Below are 20,900 nucleotides of genomic sequence, written 5' to 3' on the forward strand. Positions count from 1 at the left end.
GGCTGGGAGCTCTCCGGGACATGCCGAGCACTGCCGTGGCCATCCCCACGCCAAGGTGGACACGGGGAAGGGGCATCGGTGCGGGTGGGGGGCTCCGGCACCCCACAGGCATAGTGTGCTTTACCAAGAAAGCCAGTGAAATAAAATAACAGTGAATATTTTATTGAACATTGTTTTAATACCATATCAAAACACCTTGACTAATGAAGGAAGCTCCCCCCAAGCTCTGAACTCTTAGTTTTTTTCCCCCGTTTTTTTTTAATATATAAATACAGAAAGGTTTCCCGCAGGGGCACGGCCACCGGCAGGGGAGGTCTCACCAACGAAAACGTGCCCGCCGCGCCGGGAGGGGACGGGGATGGGCTGGAGGAGGGGGGGGTCACTGCCATGAAGCGACTCCGTCTTGGCGCCTCTGGCAAAGCCACCCCCATGGCCAGGGGTGGCGGGGGGGCATCCGGAGGGCCATGGGGGGCCTTCCCCATACCCTCCCCGAAAGGGTTCAACTCAAAGGCGATGGAAAGAAAAAGGGGGGGGTGGTTTTGGCAAGAGGAGCCCGGCGGGGGGGCGGTGGGAGGGGGCGGCGGGGATGCTGCGGCTCTCCAGTCTCTGAGTGGTTATAGCTGAGTTAAAGAGTGACCAGTCTGTAAACATCACCGGGGCAGGGAAGCTCAAATCGAAGAACACGCCAGTCAACACGAAGCTTCAGTTGTGGTTTGGTTTTTTTTTCTTTTTTGTCGGTTTTCTCTTTTTTTTTTCTTTTTTTTTCCTTTTTTTTTCTTTTTTTTTTTTTTTTCTCTCGTTGTAAACACTTGAAAGACGGACCCCCACAGCTCGGCGGGGGGGAGCAGTGGCCCCGCTCCCGGCGTGGGGCAGAGTCCCCGTCTCACGCTGCCGGGGCCGGGGTGGAGATCTCCAAAAGGGAGACGGGAGAGAGGAGAAAATTCCCGTTTAGTCAGTGCAAAAAAAACCGAGCAGAGCCCCCGGGCGAGTCCGGGTGGGAGGTGGGGGGGTTGCCGGTGAGAAATGCCGTGTGCTCCGTTTGGCCGGCTGTCCCCCAGCAGCTTTCCCCTTCGTTTTGGGGAGAAAAGCCAAACATCATGGCAGGGTTTCAGCCGAGGGCGTCCCCGGGGCCTCCCTGGCAGGCAGAGCTCTCCTGGTGACCAGCGGCTGTAGAGGGGAGAGTGGGTCGCTCCGCTTTTCTCACACTGTCTTCTCCTGGATGTTTCTTTTTTTTTTTTTTTTAAATCTTTTAAATTAAAAAAAAAAAAAACCAACCAAAAAACCCAAAAAAACAACAAAACAGATAAAAATAATAAAATAAAATAAAAAAAATTCGCCGTTGTCCCAAGTGGATTCAAGTTTCTGGGTTTTATTTTTGTCTTCTCGAGGAATTTAAAGTCAGCCCAAAACTCCAGGCGGGGCGGGGGGCACGGGGAGAGGAGGTACAGCAGGTATAGCAAGGTGCCCTGCAAAGGCAGAGAGAGACGATCCCAGGTGAGGAGCAGAAGCCACGGCCACCCCATCCCACCCCAACCCATCCTCCCCTCCTGGCCCAGGATTTAAACCCAGCACGGGAAAATTACATTTGAACAGCCCGCGGCCGGCTCACCTTAGAGAGAAGTCAGCAAGCACGCCCGGCGGGTCAATCAGAAGGATGCTCCGGGCAAGATCTGTTCACTTCAAACCATGAGTCTATACAGCTGCAGAGAGAAGAGGGCGTCACCACCGTGCTGCTGAGCCTCGGGATGTCCCTGCCTGTCCCCCACCACCCGCCTGGCTGTGTCCCCTCGCTCCCGGCGCCCGTGCGGTACCTTTTGTGATAAATGCAGAGGCAGGGCAGCCTGGCTATCGTGTCCCCCTGCAGCAGCTCCTCCAGGCAGATCACGCACTCGCCGGCATCCTTGGTCAGCACGTCATCTGGGAGGGGAGGAGAGGGCAGCGGTGAGATGCAGTCCACCGTGGCGTTCCCCTTCCGGGATGGAGAGGAGCCCACGGCCACCTCTGTGGAGGCAGCCGAGCGCCAGGCAGCGGCAGCAACGCTGGCAGGAGGTTCAGGCGGAGGCATGGGGTGGGGGAGATGGGGCTGGGGCGGCTGCAGCGAGCACAGCCCCTACCCCTGGCTTCCAAAAAAGCACCACCGAGTAGGGGGTGAGCATCGCTCCCCCGTGAGTGCTCAGGAGAGAGGACGGGAGATGCAGGAGCTTGCAGACCAGTGCTCAGCCCGGTAAGCCTCACCGCCAGCGAGGAGGGGAGGAAGGCAATGACCCTTCAGAGGGGCAGCCCAGGAGGACACGTCCCCTGCCCTAGCCAGGCAGGACGCCCGGCCAGGACGCTCCCTCCGGCACGGCACACCGTGGTGAGCAACACGGGGAGGGGGCTGTGTTACAAAGGGTCCCAAAGGCAAAAGCAGCGGGGTTGAGCCATGCCAGGGGAGCGGAGCGGAGCAGGGACCGTGAGCTGCACCGGTCCGCTGAAGCACAGCCCTCTTGGCAAACCCAGCCGAGCCGCCTGCCGTGCAGCCTGCGGCAAGCGTCTCTCCAGCCTGCCCGGAGCCATCCCAAGCCGACAGGACGCCGTGTCCCCGCACAGCCTGACCACCAGCCCTTACCGTTGTAGGAGAGGCGAGGTTTGCTCAGACACATGATAAAGTGCATTTCCATCTCGTCAGAAGCCACGGATTTGGAGCAAATGGGGCACTTGAAACCTGGAGGGAGAGCGGAGAGACAAGCCCTTAGCAAGGGGAGGAGGAGAAGAGCCCATCCTCCATCCCGGGGAGTCCCTGAGGCCATGGCAGGGCACGGCAGCGGGCAGCCCCTCACCTGCCGCCTGCATGGTGGCACACACCCCACGCAGCACCCGCCGGGCACCCGCTCATCCTGTGCCAGCCGCCAGCAGGGCCGGCGCGGGGGACAGCCACCGGACAGGGGACAGCCACCCGAGCCGGCACGCCGGTCGTCCCCGTGCCCGCCGCGCAGAGGGCACGGAGAGCGTGCCAAGGCAGCACACACGTGGCCATCAGCTGCTGCCGGGCCTTAAAGGGCGAGGAGCAGCCTGGGGCACGCGGCACCCCGGGGCTGGCGAGCGCAGGGGCATGTCCCCGTGCCAGGACGGTGCTGTCCTTGCTGCCGCAGCTCGGCCCTGCACAGCTGAGCCAGAAGGGCTCAGGAGGAAGGTTTTTCTGTGGGGCCACAGCAGAGGACTGGCAGGCCGGAGCCACGAGTCCAAATTGCTTTCTCCAGCTTTTTGCAGGAGTGAGGCGCGTGCTTGCCCCTCCAACACCGCCCAGCAGCCTCAGGAGCAGGGGGACCCCACAGGCTGACGTCCCAGCTTGACCTTGGCCTTGCCTTGTCACCCAGACCTGCCTGGTGACCTGGACTCTTGGATGAAGCTGGCCGTGATGTCCAGACCCGCTCTGTATCCTTGCTTGGGCATGAGGATGTGGCCCGGCTGGTGCCAGGGTACCACACCGGTGCCACCACCTGCTCGAGCCATGCAGACCGCCACGGCATCATCCCCAGCACCACCGAGCAAGGCTGCCCCGAACCTAGGTTTCCAAGCCCCAAACCCAGGTTTCCAAGCCCCAAACTCCCAGGGATCAAATCCCCGACCAGCCCTGCAGGTCACCCACCCGGGACTCCCTGCTCTCCCACCGAAGCCAGCTCGAGGCCGTGCGGTTTGTCACCGCCCAGCGCAGCGGGGCTCAAGCCGACGCAGCTGAACACGTGCATGCCACCACCGCCACCATGGGTTTGCATCAGAATATCTAGCAATTCCCTGCCTGCAGAGAGGGAGAGGGTAATTTAAGGACCTGTCTTCTAAAAGCAGATCAGGTTTGACTGCAGTGCCGCTTAAGAGCTTTCTTCATATATACGCAAAGGCTGCTCAGGAAAGAAGAGAAAAGGAACATACACAAATTATCTAAGGATGAATCAGGTTCTTGTTTGCCACCATGCGGATGTGGCGAGGGCATTTTTTTGCTTCTTGGAAGGGAGAAAGTGCGGGTGGCTTTAATGGGAGGCAGCTCAGACCTCTGCCGTGCAAACAGCCAGGATAACCACCAACACCCGAGCACCCTCTCATTAGCAGCGGTGATAAATACAGGTTACTTCCCAGCTCCCCGGATGAAAGCCTAGGACAGGGATGCCAACTCCTGCCCCTTTGGAGGGTGCTTATTTCCCAGGAGGGCACAGCAAAGATGAGCGTTGTGGATGGTGAGGGACTGGCTCTAAAGGGACCTGCTAAAACAAGGAGACCTTGAGCCCAGGGCCGCTCCGGCAGGGTGTCAGGCTGGCCCGCAGCGTGCCACCACAGGGACACATCCCTGCCCCAGCCGGGCCGAGCTGCAGGGTCTCTGCTGCGAGTCCGCCATGTTTACACCAAGCCCCGGCCAAAAGGGCAGCGCCGGCAGCCAAAGCCTTGCAGGCAGCAGCACCGATCCGCCTTCTCCTCTCCAGCCTAAGTTGACTCCTGACCGACTTATACCTTGTGGCAGCAGTGCCCGTTAGCTGAAATAGTTGGTTTTTTCTCCTCCCAAGTGTTTACCCGCCTGGTGTATTTATAGAGCGGGCTCAGATAGCCTCCCAGCCTGCCTTCTGCAAGACCCAACTAGCCTCCCCTTGCGAGACACTTTCCCCGTCCCCCAATTCCCCTGGCAGCCCGCCTGCCCCTGTCCCCAGCTGAACCCATCCTGCTTGAACGCAGACAGTCTGCCAGCACCGCGGGTGCCGATCCCTACCGGGGAAGCTCCGGGGACCCGTTTCCAGCGGCGAGCCCCTGGCACAGGACGGCTGCAAAGTGCTCCCTTTGGAAAAGGCGTTTCGGCTGCAAAGTCGGTGTCAGGGCAAGGCATTTGCAGAGGTTAGGTACCGTCCCCCGCGCACCGCACGGGAAGACCTCGTTTCCTCTGGTTCCCCCTTTTTCTGTGCCAATGTGTTATTTTAAACAGCTGCCCCAGATCTGCTGGCTCCGGCAGCACCCGAAGGGATCCTACGAGATGTGCAACCGGGGCAAAGGGAGAGGGCCCTGGATGAGACCACCCGGCCCGCGGCTGCTGGGGCACGACTGCCAGCTGCTGGCAAAGCAGCAGGAGCTGGGGAAAGAGCAGGGCCCTTTGCAGGCACCGGTGAGCGGCTGTTGCCATATCTCCAGGCCTCTTTGCTAGCTGGGGTAGCTGTAGCATGGTTATAAATAGCCGGCACGAACACCCGTCACACTCCTCAGTGCTCCCTGGGCAGCTGGCTGGGGGACGGGGACCCCCAGTGCCACCGCGGCCCCATGGCAAGGACTCAGGGACATTGCGCAGACAGAGGGGCCTGGGCTCAAACCCCAGCACGTGTGTGGCGTGCTCCAGTCACAGGCACTGGCTGCTGCACGGGTCTGGGGCTGAGCCAAGCGCAGAAGCACACACACTTTCCTGGCTCTGCATTTCACAAGATGGAGGGAGGGGGCAGAAAAAAAAAAAAATAAAAATGATGAAAATGCAATTGCATAAATTCCCGGGTCTGAGCAGGAGCGAGGAGCCAGCGTGGAAAGGCCCCCAGGGCGGGGGGCCGCCCTGCACCCCAGCTGTCGGCACAAATACTTGGCATTGCAAGAGCAACTGCTTGCATCCCCCTCCACGGCAGGCACTGGAGCCGCGGGGACCCCACCGTCAGCGGGAAAGGGGAGGCAGAGAAGGGAGTCAGGCTCCCTCACCCCTTCTCCGGGTGACCTTTGGGGGAAGGTGGTGGATGGAAAACCACTGAGGCCAGGGGACAGCCGGCACCCGACAGCGGCAGGCGCCGAGCCCAGCGTCTCGGAGCATCCCTCCGCGGTTCAGGCAGGCGCTGGGGCCCGAAGCCGGTCCCGCAGATGAAAGGGCCGCTCCCCACGTGGCCGGCCCCCTCCGGGCCATGGTATTTTCCACGTTCCCCGAAATCCCCGTTAATTTATCCTGCCTAAGCTGCCAGCCCAAGCGACGCAGGAGATTACATTTTGACAGCTGCTCATGGAAAATTCAGCTCCCTCCCTCCTCCTCAAGCCCTTTCCGCCCTCCTCCCACATGCCTAAAAAAAAAAAAGAGAGAGAGAGAGAGAGAGAGAGAGAGGAAGGGCCCAGCTATTCCTCCTCGCCTGGGCCTCCCACACCCACAGGGAGGCTCGGGGGATCCTCTGGGGAAAGGCCATGGACCTTTCCTCCCTCCCAAGGCACCCAGGGCAGCTGGTGATGCTGCTACCTGCAGCACATTACACCTGAAGCTGGCACTGCCACCGCAGGCAGAGATGCGCAGGCAGGCACCAGCTCTCACCAGGAGCAAGTGAGGAAGAGGAGGATGCTACAGGAAGCGGCCTGGCCCAGAAAGGCAGCTTCAGATCCAGACCTGGACTCTTGTATCCTGCAGGAGACTTTGAGAAAACCAAGGGCTTTCCAGGGCTGTGAGACACACGTTGGCAGGTGATCTCATCTCTCTGATGGCTTGGTCTAGAAACCAGGAGCAAGCAGCACTGGTGCTCTCCAGGGGCTACTGCCCTCTGAGTATTTTTAGGAAGGTTACATGGTTAATTTTAGAAAGCCAGGCGAAGCAGAGCTGGGAACCTCTGAAAACCTCCACCAGGTCCTATGCAAGCTGAAGAAGCCCCGTGGTTAACTCTCATGGTGCTGAAACCACCACCACACAGGCTGCTGGGGCAGCTTTGGTGGTGGCAGGAGGGTCAAGACACGTTTCCAACCCATCTGTAATCACGGCCTCAAACACAGCCGTGGCCATACCCGTTAGGAATTGCTTCTGAAGCTGGGATAGGGAATTCCCATCACTTGTGTCTGCAAGTGACATCCACAGCAACCTGCGTGGCTTGAGGAAGCCACCAAGCACTACAGCGGGGTCAACCACACCACGTCCTCGGAGCAGAACTGGCTGCTCCTCTCAGGGACAGGCGAGACAGCATCCACGAGAGCTGCAAGCCTGTTGCTGACCGCAGGGAAAGGCACGTGCCATGTCTGCATTCACTCACCGAACCCTCCGCTAGCTCGGTGTGCCTCCAGACGGATCACTTACAGGCTACGGTGCCACCAGGAGACACTGCATCGGCCCAGCGGTAGGAGAACCTGGCTCTATCACTAGCAGATGGCCGAAACGCAGGGAGCAGCGGCTTCACTGCTGCGCGGCACCTCCAGCAACAGGAGGAAGATGCCGGTGGGGGATGATGTGCCCTGAAGGCAGGGGGAAGCAGCAGCCCAGGCGCAAGCAAGCGGGTGCAACCCCAGCAACCCATCCCATACAGAGTAGCATTCACCAAAGAGATCCCCGGCTGCTCAGGAATCCGCTACTGCAGTGGGATAAACCAGGAGCCCTGCATGTGGGAGCGGCTACACAAACTCCCCAACACGTGCCCACCGCAGGAGGGGTCCCTCCTCCAGTGCCCAGCCACCCCACGGGACACCCCGAGCAACAGGGATCTCGGGGGTAAGCCCCAGGCTGCCTGATGTCCATGGGAGATCCGGAAACCTCAGCTGCACAGCCCATCTCCATGTCTCCAGAGAGCGTCCTGGGCGCCCAGCCAAGGGAGCTGGCTTACACCAGGTGAGGATGCATCCGAGCATGAGATAAAGGCAGGGAATATTTGGTCCAAGCACGCAGCTGAACCAGAGTCCTGATGCCTCCTCCTTGCCAAGCAAACCCTGAGCATCACACCTCCTCCCGCGGCTTCCCTGACATCGCCAGCTGAACCGGCAGCAGGTGGAAGCTGGAAGAGATGGATCATCTTTAAAAAAACCCACACTAGTGATCGGAGAGGAGGGAAAGCCTGAAAGACCACATCTATGGGCCCAGTCGGTCAATCTGAAGCAGAAGCACGTGGGGTTGGGTGAGGCAAAGGGATTCCAAGTCCTCCTCTTCCCTTACCCCTCGTGGGCTCCAGCACAGCCTCAGGAGGGAAGGGACCACGGAGGAGTTGTCCTCCTCGCAAGCCAAGCGAAGGAAACCTGCAGAGCCAAGATATTCAGACCCGACATCTCCTGGAAAACAAATTACCTACTGGCTTAAAGCAGCCTCATTTTTTGAAAGTGACAGTCGCAGGACAGCACATTGGAGATGGCACATGGGGTGCAAAGAGCACATCTCCAGCACTTGGGCACCGCAGGGACCTGGCAGCTGAGGACCTCCATGGTCATCCTCTTCCGAGAGCATCACCCACCGTGGAAGCAACACTCTACCAGCCTCTGAGCGATGCAGCCGGCGATGCCGCCTCACACCGGGGCCAGGAGGCACCTTGCAGCTGCACCAAGGACCTGTCCCACCAAGGACCACGCTCCCTCTGCCAGCAAAGCGCTTGCTTTGAGTGCCTGGAGGTCATGGCACCCAGCAGGATCAGGCCCGAACCCACTTCCCCTTGCAGAAGGGAAACGGGATCAGCTGCACGGGCAGATGCAGGGGCCGAAGCCCAGCACAGCCCCGCAGCCTGCTGCCCCGGCAGGACACAAGGCACCGGGTGAACGCCGCGACGGTGCTCAGCTATTGTGCAGCACAAGGGCTGACACGAGCGCAGACACGTAGGCAGGAAGGAGTAAAGCACTTAAGCGGCCTCATTTGCCGGCTCCAAAAAGGGGCCGTAGGAGCATCCTCCTCCCGACTCAAGGCTGCAGGGAGGTGGGGAGAGCATAAAGGACAGGTCCAGGGAGAAAATAAGACATCACACCTTCCTGGGGGCAGAAGGGAGGCAGGGCTAGGGGACACCAGTGGGCCAGTCCCAGATGATCAGCCAGGCAGCAGGGATGTGGCTGGGATGGGACAACCCTGGATGGCAGCGCTTGGAGAAAAACCCAATGGAGCAGGATGCTGCCTCGGCAGAGAGATGTTCCTGCTCCATCCCCATCCCACCCCACTGTTTCCTTGCTGATTGAGTCAGTTCAGCTGGCTGAGCTGGGAGAAAATAAAGGTTTGTAATGTGAAGCAGCACCCCAAAAAGAAGTCACTTCTATGCAAGGCCAGGTTTTGCAACGTCTAAGAAAAGCTGCCCCTGGTTCACAGTGGCCCCTGGCAAAGTCCCCATGCTGCAGGTTTTTGCTGTCAGGTCGGCCACATGCCAGCCAAGGGTGGCAGGGACATGCCATGGACCACGAAGGCTGGCCAAGGCCAGCACCGCCCTAACGTTTGAGGCATCGGGTTTTGGAGACGCCTCTGTCCGCTCCTACCTGACTCAAGCCACGAAGAAGAGACGCAGCAGCAAGGAAAAGGCATCGGTGCTCCAGATGGGATGTGGGGAAGCCACTAGGGCCAGAGGGATGCAGGACACGGAGCGGAGGGGCTGGGTGGCATCATGTCACAGCAGCTCAGGGCTGGCTTGCTGCAAGCCAGGAGGCAGAGATATTTTTTTTTTAGCCAGCTGGTTTCTTATGGGGGCGGTGGGGGAGGACGGGAAGAAGCAGAACAGATTGCAATACCGGGTCTGAGGAAAGCCGGAGAATTGGGAAAGGGCAGGAGATGTGAAAGAGGGAACCCCACAAGCACATTTGCTCCGCAGCACCCAAAGCCATTGAGCCTCAGCAGACGGACACACCAAAGCCTTTCAAGACACCTCCAGCGTGGCCCGCGGACACCGAGAAGCGGGAGGGCAAACAGGCCTGGCTATACGGTCGCAGGATGTCCAGAGCCACCCTCCTTGCACACACATCCTCAGGCAAGACGTGCAAACAGCCTCTGCACCCCAAGCACCCCCCCCGCCTGTCGCTGTTTGAGTATCGCCCCTTTCATGGCTGCAACTGCAATTTTTGAACAAAAGTACCTACGCTACAGGTAGAGAGCATCTCCCTCCTATAGCCCAGCCTATGCTGCAGGATCAGTTCCCCCAGACTTGGATGAGAAAGGCAACCTCCCGGGGTCACCCTGCCTTCCAGCTAGTCCTAGTTTACTGCAGAGACTCCCCCAGCTGCTGGCAACAGGCTTCATAAGGAAGACTGTGTAGCCCAAAGCTAATTTTAGCATCCCGGAGAACAGCAAAGTTAAGCAGAGGGGTCCTGGGTGACAGCCCAGCGAAGGCATTAACACCTTACACTCCTGCTGTTGGGCTGCAGGGCTTGAATTTACCGAGTTACAAGCTCATTCAGGGCTCCTGCTAGTCACAAAACCAGCCTAGGGCCATCTCATTGCACAGAAGATGCCCAGGCGCTGCCTCCCCACCTCTCAAGGGGTGCTCAGGGTTTCAAATTCACTGCCCAGAGATCCTGCAGGCACACCTGGGAATTTCCAAAGGGTTTGCCTGTGTGCCTGCTTTTTTCCTCCCGAGTATTTCTCGTGCGAAGGAGGAAGCCCAACCGCAAGCCCTGCTGCGGGCAGCAATCATCCACAAGATGCACGGAGCCAACAGGGCAACAGAGGGGTCCCAGGTGCCGAAATGAAGGAGCGCAGGGGATCCTCCGGCAGCACAGTGGGATGCGGTGACTCAGAAATCGGAGCAGAAAGGGAGAGAGTTGGACGCTTCGGCTCGGCAGGGGCTGGGAGGGAGCAGCGAGGCAACGTCACGCGGGGACCGGCGGGCTGAGTCACTCCTCACTAAGCCATCCGTTGGGGAGGCACCCACGGAGTCCCCGCTGCTGGGCTCCAGCCGCTGCCAAGCTGCCAGAGGAACTCCTGCTTTCGGAAAGGCTTAAGCGCAAAAGCCTGACATGAGCCACTCCCAAACGCAACCGGATCCGACACCGTGGGGTGAAGTGGCAGCTCCCCGGCTACCTTGTCCCTGACCCCCGGGTTTTTCCTGACCCCCGGGTTTTTCCAAAGCAGAAAACTCAGGCCTTGATGCTGCCAAGGCTCTGTCGTGCCTCAGCTTCAGCTGATCTCACTGGGAGGATGAAGGGACACTCCAGAGACACATGATGACATGCCCCGGCTTCGCGATACTGGCAGAGGGAGCAGAGCCCAGCACTGATCTCACCCACGTACCCGCTCCTGCCAGGAAGCGATCCCATACGGCTCCTGGGACACCTCCTCCCTGGGCATCCCACGGCAGCACCACACGAACAGCGTGGTGGAAGGTCTCCCGTGGCACTTCATGCCGGGGCCATGGTGGCAGGAGTTACTGGGGCAACTGGTTTTCATCAGTGCGAGACCCCCAGCCCCCAGGGTGCGTGGGAAGGACGAAGCACTGCTTTTCAGGGTAGAGAAAGGGCAATTTTTATGTAGCGGGCAGCAAACAGAGCTCAAAAGGCACACAGAGCTACACCCACAGGCAGTGCACGGCTGGGAAATGCTTACAGCCAGTTAACACTGGTTGTTTCTGCGGAAAGAAAGACACCGGTGGAAAAAAATCCTAGGAACACACTGCAGAGCAAGCCCTAACCTCACCTGCCCCTTGCATGGTAGGAAGAGATGCACAGCAGAGAGCATCTCCCTGCTCCCCAGGAGGGTCTGCAATTGCTGAGGGATGCCCAGTGAACGCCCCAGGCTACCAGGAAGGGAAAAAGTGGGGTGCAGACCTGAAGGATGATCGCACACCTCTGCTGTGCACGGTGTGGGAGGGGAGGGATGGTTGACAGCACCAAGCTGCCCAGCCAGGCAGCATGAGCTCCCCTTCTCCAGCCAGAGGCTGGGGGTTTGGGAGATACGCCCGTGCCGGGGACGAGGCCACACCACACGACTTGCTCTGGAGCAGCCCTGCCCCATGCGCTTCCCGGCTGCCTTTGCAGCATGGAGGCGGCTGGCAGACAGAGCCGGCTTTCCGCAGCTGCGGGAGCTGAACCTCTGAAACACAAAGCACGACATCTCGGAGGAACAAACCCCTCGGCGAGCAGCAGGGTTTGCCCACGCCAGATTCTGCTAGCGGAGGCAGGAGGGCTGCACGCCGTGCCACAGGCGGGAACAACCCTGCCCGGTTGTCCCACCTTCTCTGCTCCTGCCTCCCCTTCGCTTCAACGTGTGCCACCCTGGAACACGGAAGGACCGAGCCATCTCGCAGCCAGCGGCCACTGGGAGCAGGAGGGAGATAGCGGGGCTGCAGATGACAAAAATTCTAGCTGTGGGATTTCAAGCTCTCTCTTCCCCAGGAGAAAGGAAAAACACCAAGGCAACACCCAGAGGAGCACAGTGTACCCCCACTTCCAGAGCTGGGCAGGGTCTTGGGAAGCAGAGTACCCCCGTGAAACACTCAGGACCGGCTGCAGGGTGCTGTCTGCTTCATACCTGTCTACGGGGAGCAAAAAGAAATCAAAGGCATCTGCAGCCACTCTCGGAAGGGTAAGATCCAGGCAAATAGCAGACTTCAAGAGCTAGGAAATCAATGTTGCAATAAGTAAGTGGATGGACAATAGCTTCAAAGCAACAAGATCCAGGTGGGGATACCTCGAAATGCCAAGGCAGCTCAGGCAGGGTGCTCAGCCTCACTCCATCCTGCTCAGCACCAGCTTAACAGAAGGTTGGCCACAAAACCGACCTCAACCCATAATGACAACCTCCCTGCACAGAGTAATTTAAGCCATCTGGCTAGAGCCAACCCCCCCCCCCCTCATTTTCCCCGGCTACAGATGTACAAGCCTTGGATGGATGGACTGAAAGGTGGATCTAATTCCCCTGCAGCGCTTCTGATGAAACGCAGCTCCATTGCCTTGTAGGGAGAGCTCCCAAATGAATTACTGCAATTACCCCGGCTGCAGGAGAAACTGCGGGTTTTCCCTCACTGGCGACAAAGACTTCTCCAAAAAACAATCCCCAAAACATCCACCACACCAAGCTGTAATGCAATTGTCCAGGATGCGAAGAGCCGAGCCGCTGACACCACCCTCGAGCCGCCCATCAGAAAAACATGCAGCCATAGCAAAAGCCGAGGGGAGAATGAAGCCAGCCGCCTTTCAAGGCAGCAACAGGCAAAGAGGCACGGAGGATGTGGAAACTCCTTAATGCCAGCAGCCCCGTCCTGGGAGGAAATAAAATGCTGGGCAGGGATGCGGGATGGGGGAAGCATCACTCGGTTCTCCTGCCTGACTGCTGCTTTCCTTCTCTTGTGTTGCAGGCAGCTGGCCTCTAAAAATACCCACTGTTGTCACGCCGTCCTGCCTGCTAGGGCCAGGAAACAGCTCTGAGTGGCTTTCAGTTCAATTCTTCATCTGTGCCTTTGTGCTTCCCTCACCAGGACCTGTCCCAGCCACATTTCTGTGCCTGGTAGGTGATAGTCTCTCAGGAACTGTGGCCATTAACCCGACACGGCCTCAACAAGCCGATGGTGCTCGCTGGGAATATACAGCCCTGGGAAATTTCTGCTAGCATTGCTAAAACTAGCAAAAGGGTAAATATTTCCACTGCATCTCTCTGCTGCTCTACAAAGCACCACAAGACCGTTGCACAAGGCGCATGGTCTCGTTTCCGTGCCGCTGATGGGAGGCCCACAGCTGCACAAGCATGCACGAGCGCAGAGAGTCAGGAATTTCCCAAGCTAATTCGGCCCGTGCCCTCCCGAGCAGCACTACACTTCAGCTGGCCCGTGGGCCGACCTGCTGCCGACACCGGCCAGCGCAGCTCAGCTCCGTGGGCAAGGAGGGGAGAGAAGAGTCAGGTCCACCTCAGAGGTGCACTGCAGCCTCTCCAACAGCGAGGCACCATCCCCGCCGGCAAAATACACCTTGTACCAAACACCTCCAGCTGCCCACAGACCCACCAGCGGGGCCTGGGGAAGGACAACGCCAGTGCTGAGCGATGCATCTGCTCAAGCTCAGCTGGCTGTGTGCGGCACAAACCCGGCAGCGCACAGGCACGGGGAGCACCGATGGACCGAGCCCCGTGCCGGCAGCACAGAGACCAGCCACGAGGACCTGCCTGCCGGCTCCCAAGCTCTCCCCACCGCCCTCCTCAAACCCTGGGCTGTGCGGGACCCGCAGCAGGCTGGAAAGCTAAACCACACCAAGAGACAAGCAGCCCCTGTCCCCCGCCGCAGGCACTCCCCTCTCCTGCCCACAGCCCGGCAGGGCAGGAAACCCGCCGACAGCCGGGCTCTGCCCACGGGAAACGCTGTGCAGCGGCACGAGAAGAGGCCCCAGGCCAGCAGAGCTTCCTGCAGCTGCACCTCCCGACAGCCTCCCACCAGAAAGCAACAAGCAAAAGCATTCGGCCGAGCAGCACCCGCAAGGGACAGCAGAAGCATCCCCAGGGGGAGACCCAAGCCCCCAACAGATTTGCCCACATTTGAAACCTGCCCGGTGGGACCAGTGCAGGCGAGACATCTAAGGCCCAACTTTAAGCACTCCTGCTCCGTCTGAAATAAAAAATGGGTCTGCCTCTACAGAGAGAGGCTTGTTGTACCCCGATACACAGCCATGCCAGAGCAGGCAGGTAAAACACTCTGCATCAGGGCCTGCTGCTTTACAGCATCACTCAGCCACTCGTGTAAATCACTCGCGAGCCCTTATGATTTCAATTTTCAAGGGAACCAGGAGAAAGCCAGGTCACATTTACTCAAACCCAAGTATTTGACACATGGGGTTTTGGCATACCAGCAGCAGAGGCAACGAGACATGCCTCGTGGTTGCCCACTGGCCGGCTGGGGTGCCACAGGACCAGTTCCTGCAGAGGGAGTTCATTCAAAGAGCTCTTTGCTGCCTGTCTGATTTGTCACATGGGAGATTACATCGGAGCAAAAAAAGCTTTTCTTCCCCCCCCTACCATGCCCCAAAGTAGGTTTTTCTCCCTCCCTGCATTTCTCTTGAAATTAATTTTCGGCATTTAGCAGCATTTTCCCATGACTCTCCGCAGCTCCCTTGGCCGGGCGCCAGCCCTGGTACCGCTCCTCCACCAAAGACGTCTGCATCTGATTGATCCTCTGGCCAGTGAACAAGAGAGAGAGAGAGAGAGAAAGAGAGAGAGAGGGGAGAGGAGCCCTAATAGCACATTAATAAATAAGAGAAGCCTTTACGGTTATTCCAATCACGGGAACAAACATCTCGGCAAAACAAACCAGCATGGGATAAACTTACGTCACGGGCCGGGAAGACAATCCTGGCTGGGAAGTGGGTCAGCCCAGGGAGCACGAGAGCATCATTCTTAGTATCTCTGGAGCGTACGTGTGCGGAGGGAGGAGAGGGCGCCCAGCTCCCCTGCGCTGATTTATGCACAGGTTTAGAGAGGAGCGAGCCCAGCCAAGCCAGTTAGCATGCACAGCAATTAGCGCCTCGCTCCTGGGCAAGGCGGACGAGAGAGATTTCAGGGAGCACCAGAGTGGCAAGGCAGCGCAGCGACAGCCTGCGCTAGCTCTCGCTGCGGAGACTGAAGATAACCACCGCCGCTGCCGGCTTCTCACGCACAACGCCAACGTTGACACACTTAAACTTCATCTCCAGGCTGCGGGTCTGGTATGCATTAAAGCTGCCTTTGAGTCTCCCATCTTCTGCTATTCGGTGTTTCATTCTTCCAAGGTAGCTGCTGCCTTTTCCCCCCGGCCCTAGGCGTATGCTGTCCTGCAGCCAGCTTGGAGAAGGCAGAAGAGGAAGAGCAACCCCTCCAGACCCAGAGAGTCCAACAGCTGAGTATCTCCGGCCTGGGGAGTCATCAGGACCGTTCCTGCACCGTTTCCCAAACGATCTGCAGGCCTGGCAACACTGCGGGTGCCCGACCTGCCTGCCAGGCAGTCACCAGCACCAAACCCATAAAAAGATGGTTTGAGGACAGCCTCCTTCGGAAAATTCCACTGGTAAAAACAGATTCACAATAGCAAGTTCCTGCAGACCTTGGGGTGCCCTTCCCCTGGCCTAGCCCCTGTAAGGAGGGAGGGAAGCACATACAACATCGGCACGTTGAAAAGTTGGTGGCAGGAAAGTCAGGGCTGAAAGTAGATTCCCTCCAGCAGCTCGCTGACTAGCCAGCTAGAATTAAGCCTTCTGGTTTTGGTGTAGAGACCACAACGGCAGGACTAGCTCAGGAGTGAAGATTGCCAAGCACCGGCAAGAAACGGCTCAGGACTCGAAGCTGTCAGAGCACAGCAAGGGTACACCACGGACATGCCTCTTCGCAGCTGGGCGGAGACCGAGGCTGCCCAACACAGGCATTCACACACACCTTCAGCTCATCCTCCCAACAAGCGATCCCTATTTCACATCCCTTACTCCAGAGCTGGATCGAAGAGCGCTTCCAGCTTGTTTCACTCTCTAACTCTGCCTGGAGAAGAACCCAGCCCAACACTCCGGCTGTCGTCTCTGCATTGGACACCCCTCTCCCCGAGGCTGGGCCTTCCTGCTCTGGGCAAGGCGCTGCTGCGATCGCAGCAGCTCACTTGGCAAAGGAGACCTCCCAACCTTGCTGCTGCAAGCATCCAGGACAAACAGCTTGTTTTGTCAGTGCACAGAAAACCTACGACATTCCTGATGGCACCACACGGAAGGATGAGCTAGGCCTTTCCTTGGGCTAGCCAGCAGACAAGGAGATACGGATTTATTGGAGCCCCAAACACTCAATGGCTTCATGTGATGAGGGGGATTTCCAGATAAACTTTAAGCTATTTACAGCCTCTGCAAACTCCCCAAGATCCTCTGATGAAGATGAATAACACGAGCGATACTAAGAGAACCACACAAAGCTGGAGACATGCATTAAACCACGTCTCCTTTTTCCTCCCTTCCTCCCGCTAGCCTTGACTTTGCTGAGAAGTCCTAATGGTCACGAAGCTACAGAGACAGGGTCAAGTGCTAAAAACAAACTCCAAAGTTGCAAAAGATGTTTTGTCATCTTCCACCCGCGTAGGCCAGGAAGCGGATCTCAGAAACCCTGGGCAGACAGGGAAATCCCAGAGCAGTTTCAGGTGGAGCTGGAGCAGTTACGTCGCTCACGTGGATGGCGAACATGCCTGGGAAAATCCCCGTCGGGAAACTGGATCCACTTACCCAGGGAGGTGCTCTCCCTTCAGAGGAGCTCCACCACAAAGGTCAGAGCCCCCTCGTCCATTCCGTTTGGAAGATGCATTTAGGCTTTGCTATTCATAAGAGCAGCAGCTCTCCTCCCCTGGCCCTGGAAGGGCTAGAGGCCATCAGTATGTAACTGCTCCTGCAGTCCCTGCACCCCAGCAGCCGTGGTAGAGCCCGGAGGGATTTGGCAGCAGGCTCTTCTCGCCGACCATCACAACGCACAGCACCCTACAGTGATGCTGCAGCACATGCTGGCCCTGGGGACCACTTCACAACCTCCCTCTGCACAGGCTTTCCAGCGCAGCCCTCCGCTGTCCCTCCCCGGGCACGCCTGGCTCTTCTGCAAGCCTTCAACTGCAGAGAGGGGAAGGACTGACACCAGCCAGGGAAAAGAGCTCAGCCCGCCCCACCTCACTCCTCGGGGACCCTGCTGATGGGCCAGATGAGCCATGAAGCAGCCGGAGAGGTGCACAAAATCAGCATCGCAGATAAAGGGAGAGGCGAGGCGCCAAGCCTATCTGCATGCTCCCGTTATCACGGACATGCTGCCGCAACGACAGCACCTTATCACCAGCATTAAGCCAGGGCTCCTCACTGTCCCACCGAGGGCCCTGCAGAGCCCAGGTTGCACTCTGAGGCTCCCGGCTCTTCCCCCAAACCCAAGTACTCCTGGAAGAGCAAGCCCATGAACACAACCTTTCCCACGTGCCAAGATCGGCACCGTCCAGGTCTCCAGCCTGTGCAGAGGCAGGAGGAAAGGGCAGGCAGGGCAAGGATCCACTCTCCAGACCTTTTAGCCACAGAGTTTGGGGCACGCCTCTCCTCATAGCAGTACGGCAACTCAGGTAGATCCCCAAGACCCCCAGGCACGCATCCTCCCGAGTGGGTTCGGTGCGTCGGCAAGTCCCCTCGTCCCCACCCTCGAGTCATCCTTCAAAAGGAGCAGGGACAGTCACGCGCAGTAATGTCAAAGCTCCTCTCCATTTACCGGAGCACTGCTGCTTCAGCACTTTCCAGTTGCTAATGGAGAGGCTCAGCACCGCGAGAGGAGCGGGTCGATGGGGAGGCAGGGGGGAAGAAGCGAGTAGCTCCTGACTGCCCTGCTGTAGGTTAACCAGCTGCAACGGGAGATTAGCAGGAATTTTAGCAATCTTGAGGTGGCTTACTTCCCCTTCCTCTCGGTCCCCAAGTCCTCCATTAACCTCTTACACTAAGAGGAAGAACGGAAAAGTTTAATGAGCTCCAACAGGTTTTCAGAATGGTTTTTAAGCATCCTCCGCTCCTTTTGCTATTAATTAGCAACGAGGAAGAACCACCACCAGGAGAGGCTTCGGCATGGACTGAACAGCTCTGGCTGCTGACCGCGCACACTTTGGCACAGCTCAAACGCTCTCAGAGGGCCCCAAAAGAGTCACCAGAGAAACCAAGTTCTTGCAGCACTACCCACAGCTCGCGCTGCAATCTTCCAAGGGCACTGGGTTTAACTTAGCATCGCACTAACTTGCTCGAGCGGCCAGAAAAAGCTTACTCCATTTTGCAGCTGGTTTATTTTTATGAACAGGTTTTTGCCTCTCAGCGTTGCAGTTTCAGAACGATCATTTAACGTAACTGATACTCTCTGACCGACCACCTCTACGTACAGATTAGCTACAAGGTGTTTCTGTAACAAAACCCTCCTTGCTCCGGCACCAGGCGCAGCAGAAGGCCCCGTGGCACTCACTCGCACAGAGGCTTGTGAAATACCTGGAAGGATGCTGCGCCTTAGTTTCTTTCTGTGTTTAAAAACCAGAGCAGCGGCACAGTCTGCGCAAGGTCACAGAGCAAGAAAGTTTGCAGAAGTGCTCGGTCTCAACTCCGGCGCCACATGCCAGCCAGCCCTCTCCATCTGCCAGGGAGGACTGCAAGCGCCTGGCTTATCCAGATCAATAGGAACGGGGCCCGGGGCGTTCTGCCACTGAGGATGCAATGCAAGACATACGGCTTCGATCTAACTGAGAAGAGCAGCCCCTGGAGACTGGGTAAAGGGGAAAAATCCCAAGATGGAAGTAGGAAAATGGGCCCCACGAGCCTCGTTTTGCACTTTGTTCTTGTCCGCTGGTTCAGTTTCAAGCCTTCCTGAAAATGAGGCATTGTCCCAAGGCGTATTACGAAATTCCCAGACCACGTCATGCAAGGAGAACACTTACAGCGTTTGCAAGGGGGCCGGGTGGGAGAGAAATCCCAGACTATTCCAGGAAACGCAAGGAACACATCCCTGAAATGAATTCCCCTCTAGGCAGGAGGGGAAGGGAGGATCTCCCACCTCGTTCCCTGTACCCAGCCAAAACTAGGTCAGTGACACAGCCCTGCTCGCAGCCAGAGCTCCTCTCCAGACACCAGGACACATGGAAGGGTCCAGCCAGGAGGGTGAGGATGGGGGCAACCTCACCCCCTCCCTTAGCCTGACACGTTTCCTGCAAGAGAGCCCAGCCGGTTCCCCAGCCCTGTTAAAGAGGCAGGCAGTTCCTCCTCTGCTTCCTCCCGGGTACCGCAACGGTGCCAGCTGGCTTGAACAAGAAAACGCGCTTTGGCCTCTCCCTGGCCCTTTATCGGACAAAACAAAGGAAAAAAATTCCCACACCTCGCTTTCAAAGGCTTCCTCTGCCCCTTTCCCAGTTTTAAGGCATGGAAACCGCTATACCTGACCGGCACCTCCCCCAAACACCTTCAGAATAGGCACGAGGAGCTCGGCCTGGTCTTCAAAACCAAGGGCTCAAGCTACAGCACCCTCAGACCACTTTCCCCCAGGTCGAGGGGGGGGGTGGTGCCACATCCACTGCTTCACATCCCCGAGCCAAAACACCTCCCTTCTAGAAAGCCTCCTCCCTCCCTTGACCTTGACACAGACGCCAGCCCCGGCGCTCACCCACTCGTCCGCACCGGGGAGAGGATGGGGGTCCTTTCCCTCAGGCTTGGCACAACGGGGTTTGACTAGCCGGCCAAGCGGGGGGCAGCCCCCCCTTCCCAGCCCCCCCCCCCCCCTTGCCGGGATGAACCGTGCCCACCTCCACCCCCGGGCCCGGGTACCCACCGAGGGAGGGGGGAAGCCGGGGGAAGGCTCCGGGGAGCCGGCACTCACCGCTGTGCGAGCTGAACCACCGCGGTGCGATGTGGAGGGGCAGCGCGTCGGCCAGCGAGGCCCTGGCGCCCAGGTACAGCATCCCGTCTCTATGGTGACCGCCTCCCGTCTCCTGGTAACCGTTGCCATGGGCGTACGTGGAGTCGGAGCCGGGACCGCCGCCGCCGCCGCCGCCGCCCGGGGCCCGCTCGGCCTCCCCCGCCGCCCGCGCCGCCGCCGCGTACAGCCCGAAGGGGACGGCGCCGGCCGCCGCGGGGTCCATGCCCATACCGGCCACCGAGCTGACGGAGCGGCTGCGCAGCCCCATGGCGCCGCCGCCGCCGCCCGCCCGGTAATGGCCGAAGGGGGGCGGCCCCCCCCCTCCTCCCGGCGGCGGCACGGCGCTGTCATCCGTCGACACCCCCGGGAAGGGGCCCCGCGAACGGGTCGCCGTGCTCTGCTTGCCCCCCATATGGGCGCCGCCGGGCCGGAGGGAGCCGAGCGACAGCCCCCCGCGGGGAACGGGGCCGCGCCGCCCCCGCCGCCGCTGGGAGGCGAGAGGGGGCGGAAGGAAGCGGGGGGGCGCGGGGAGCTACGGGCGAAAACCCATCCCCGCCCCAGGCATCCTCCCCCCGCCGGGCCCGCAGGGGCGAGGGCGCCCCGAGTCCGCCGCCGTCACCCCCGGCAGGGGCCGCCGAGGGCTCCGGGGCCGCGGGGGGCGGGGGGGAAGGGGGAAGGGGGAGGGGGGGGTAACGGGACGGCGGGGGGGGGGGGGGGGGGGGGTGGACGCCGGCCGGGTCGCTCCGCCCGCCTCGCTCCTGCCCGGGGCGCGGCCGGCAGCCGGGCGACGATCAGCTGCGGCCCATGGGGCGGCGGGGGGCGGCGGGGGCGGCGCAGCCCCGCTCCGCTGCGCTGCGCCGGGCACGGCCTCGCTGCCGGCCGCCGCCAGCCGCCT

At 59.3% G+C, this 20,900-nt stretch overlaps 1 protein-coding gene across 1 annotated transcript; it reads right to left on the reverse strand.

The window, feature by feature from the left end:
- Positions 1-141: 141 nt before the first annotated feature.
- Positions 142-20,478, reverse strand: ZNRF1 (zinc and ring finger 1). The gene is made up of 5 exons (XM_050904033.1): positions 19,967-20,478; positions 2,609-2,704; positions 1,812-1,917; positions 1,610-1,700; positions 142-1,466 (listed from the first exon to the last, which is right to left on the reverse strand). Exons 1-4 carry the CDS (start codon positions 20,415-20,417, stop codon positions 1,643-1,645), a joined length of 711 nt encoding a protein of 236 aa, XP_050759990.1. The 5' UTR covers positions 20,418-20,478; the 3' UTR covers positions 142-1,466; positions 1,610-1,642.
- Between the last annotated feature and the right edge of the window lie 422 nt (positions 20,479-20,900).

Source organism: Gymnogyps californianus, chromosome 12 (genome assembly GCF_018139145.2).
Source record: "Gymnogyps californianus isolate 813 chromosome 12, ASM1813914v2, whole genome shotgun sequence".
NCBI lineage: Eukaryota > Metazoa > Chordata > Aves > Accipitriformes > Cathartidae > Gymnogyps > Gymnogyps californianus.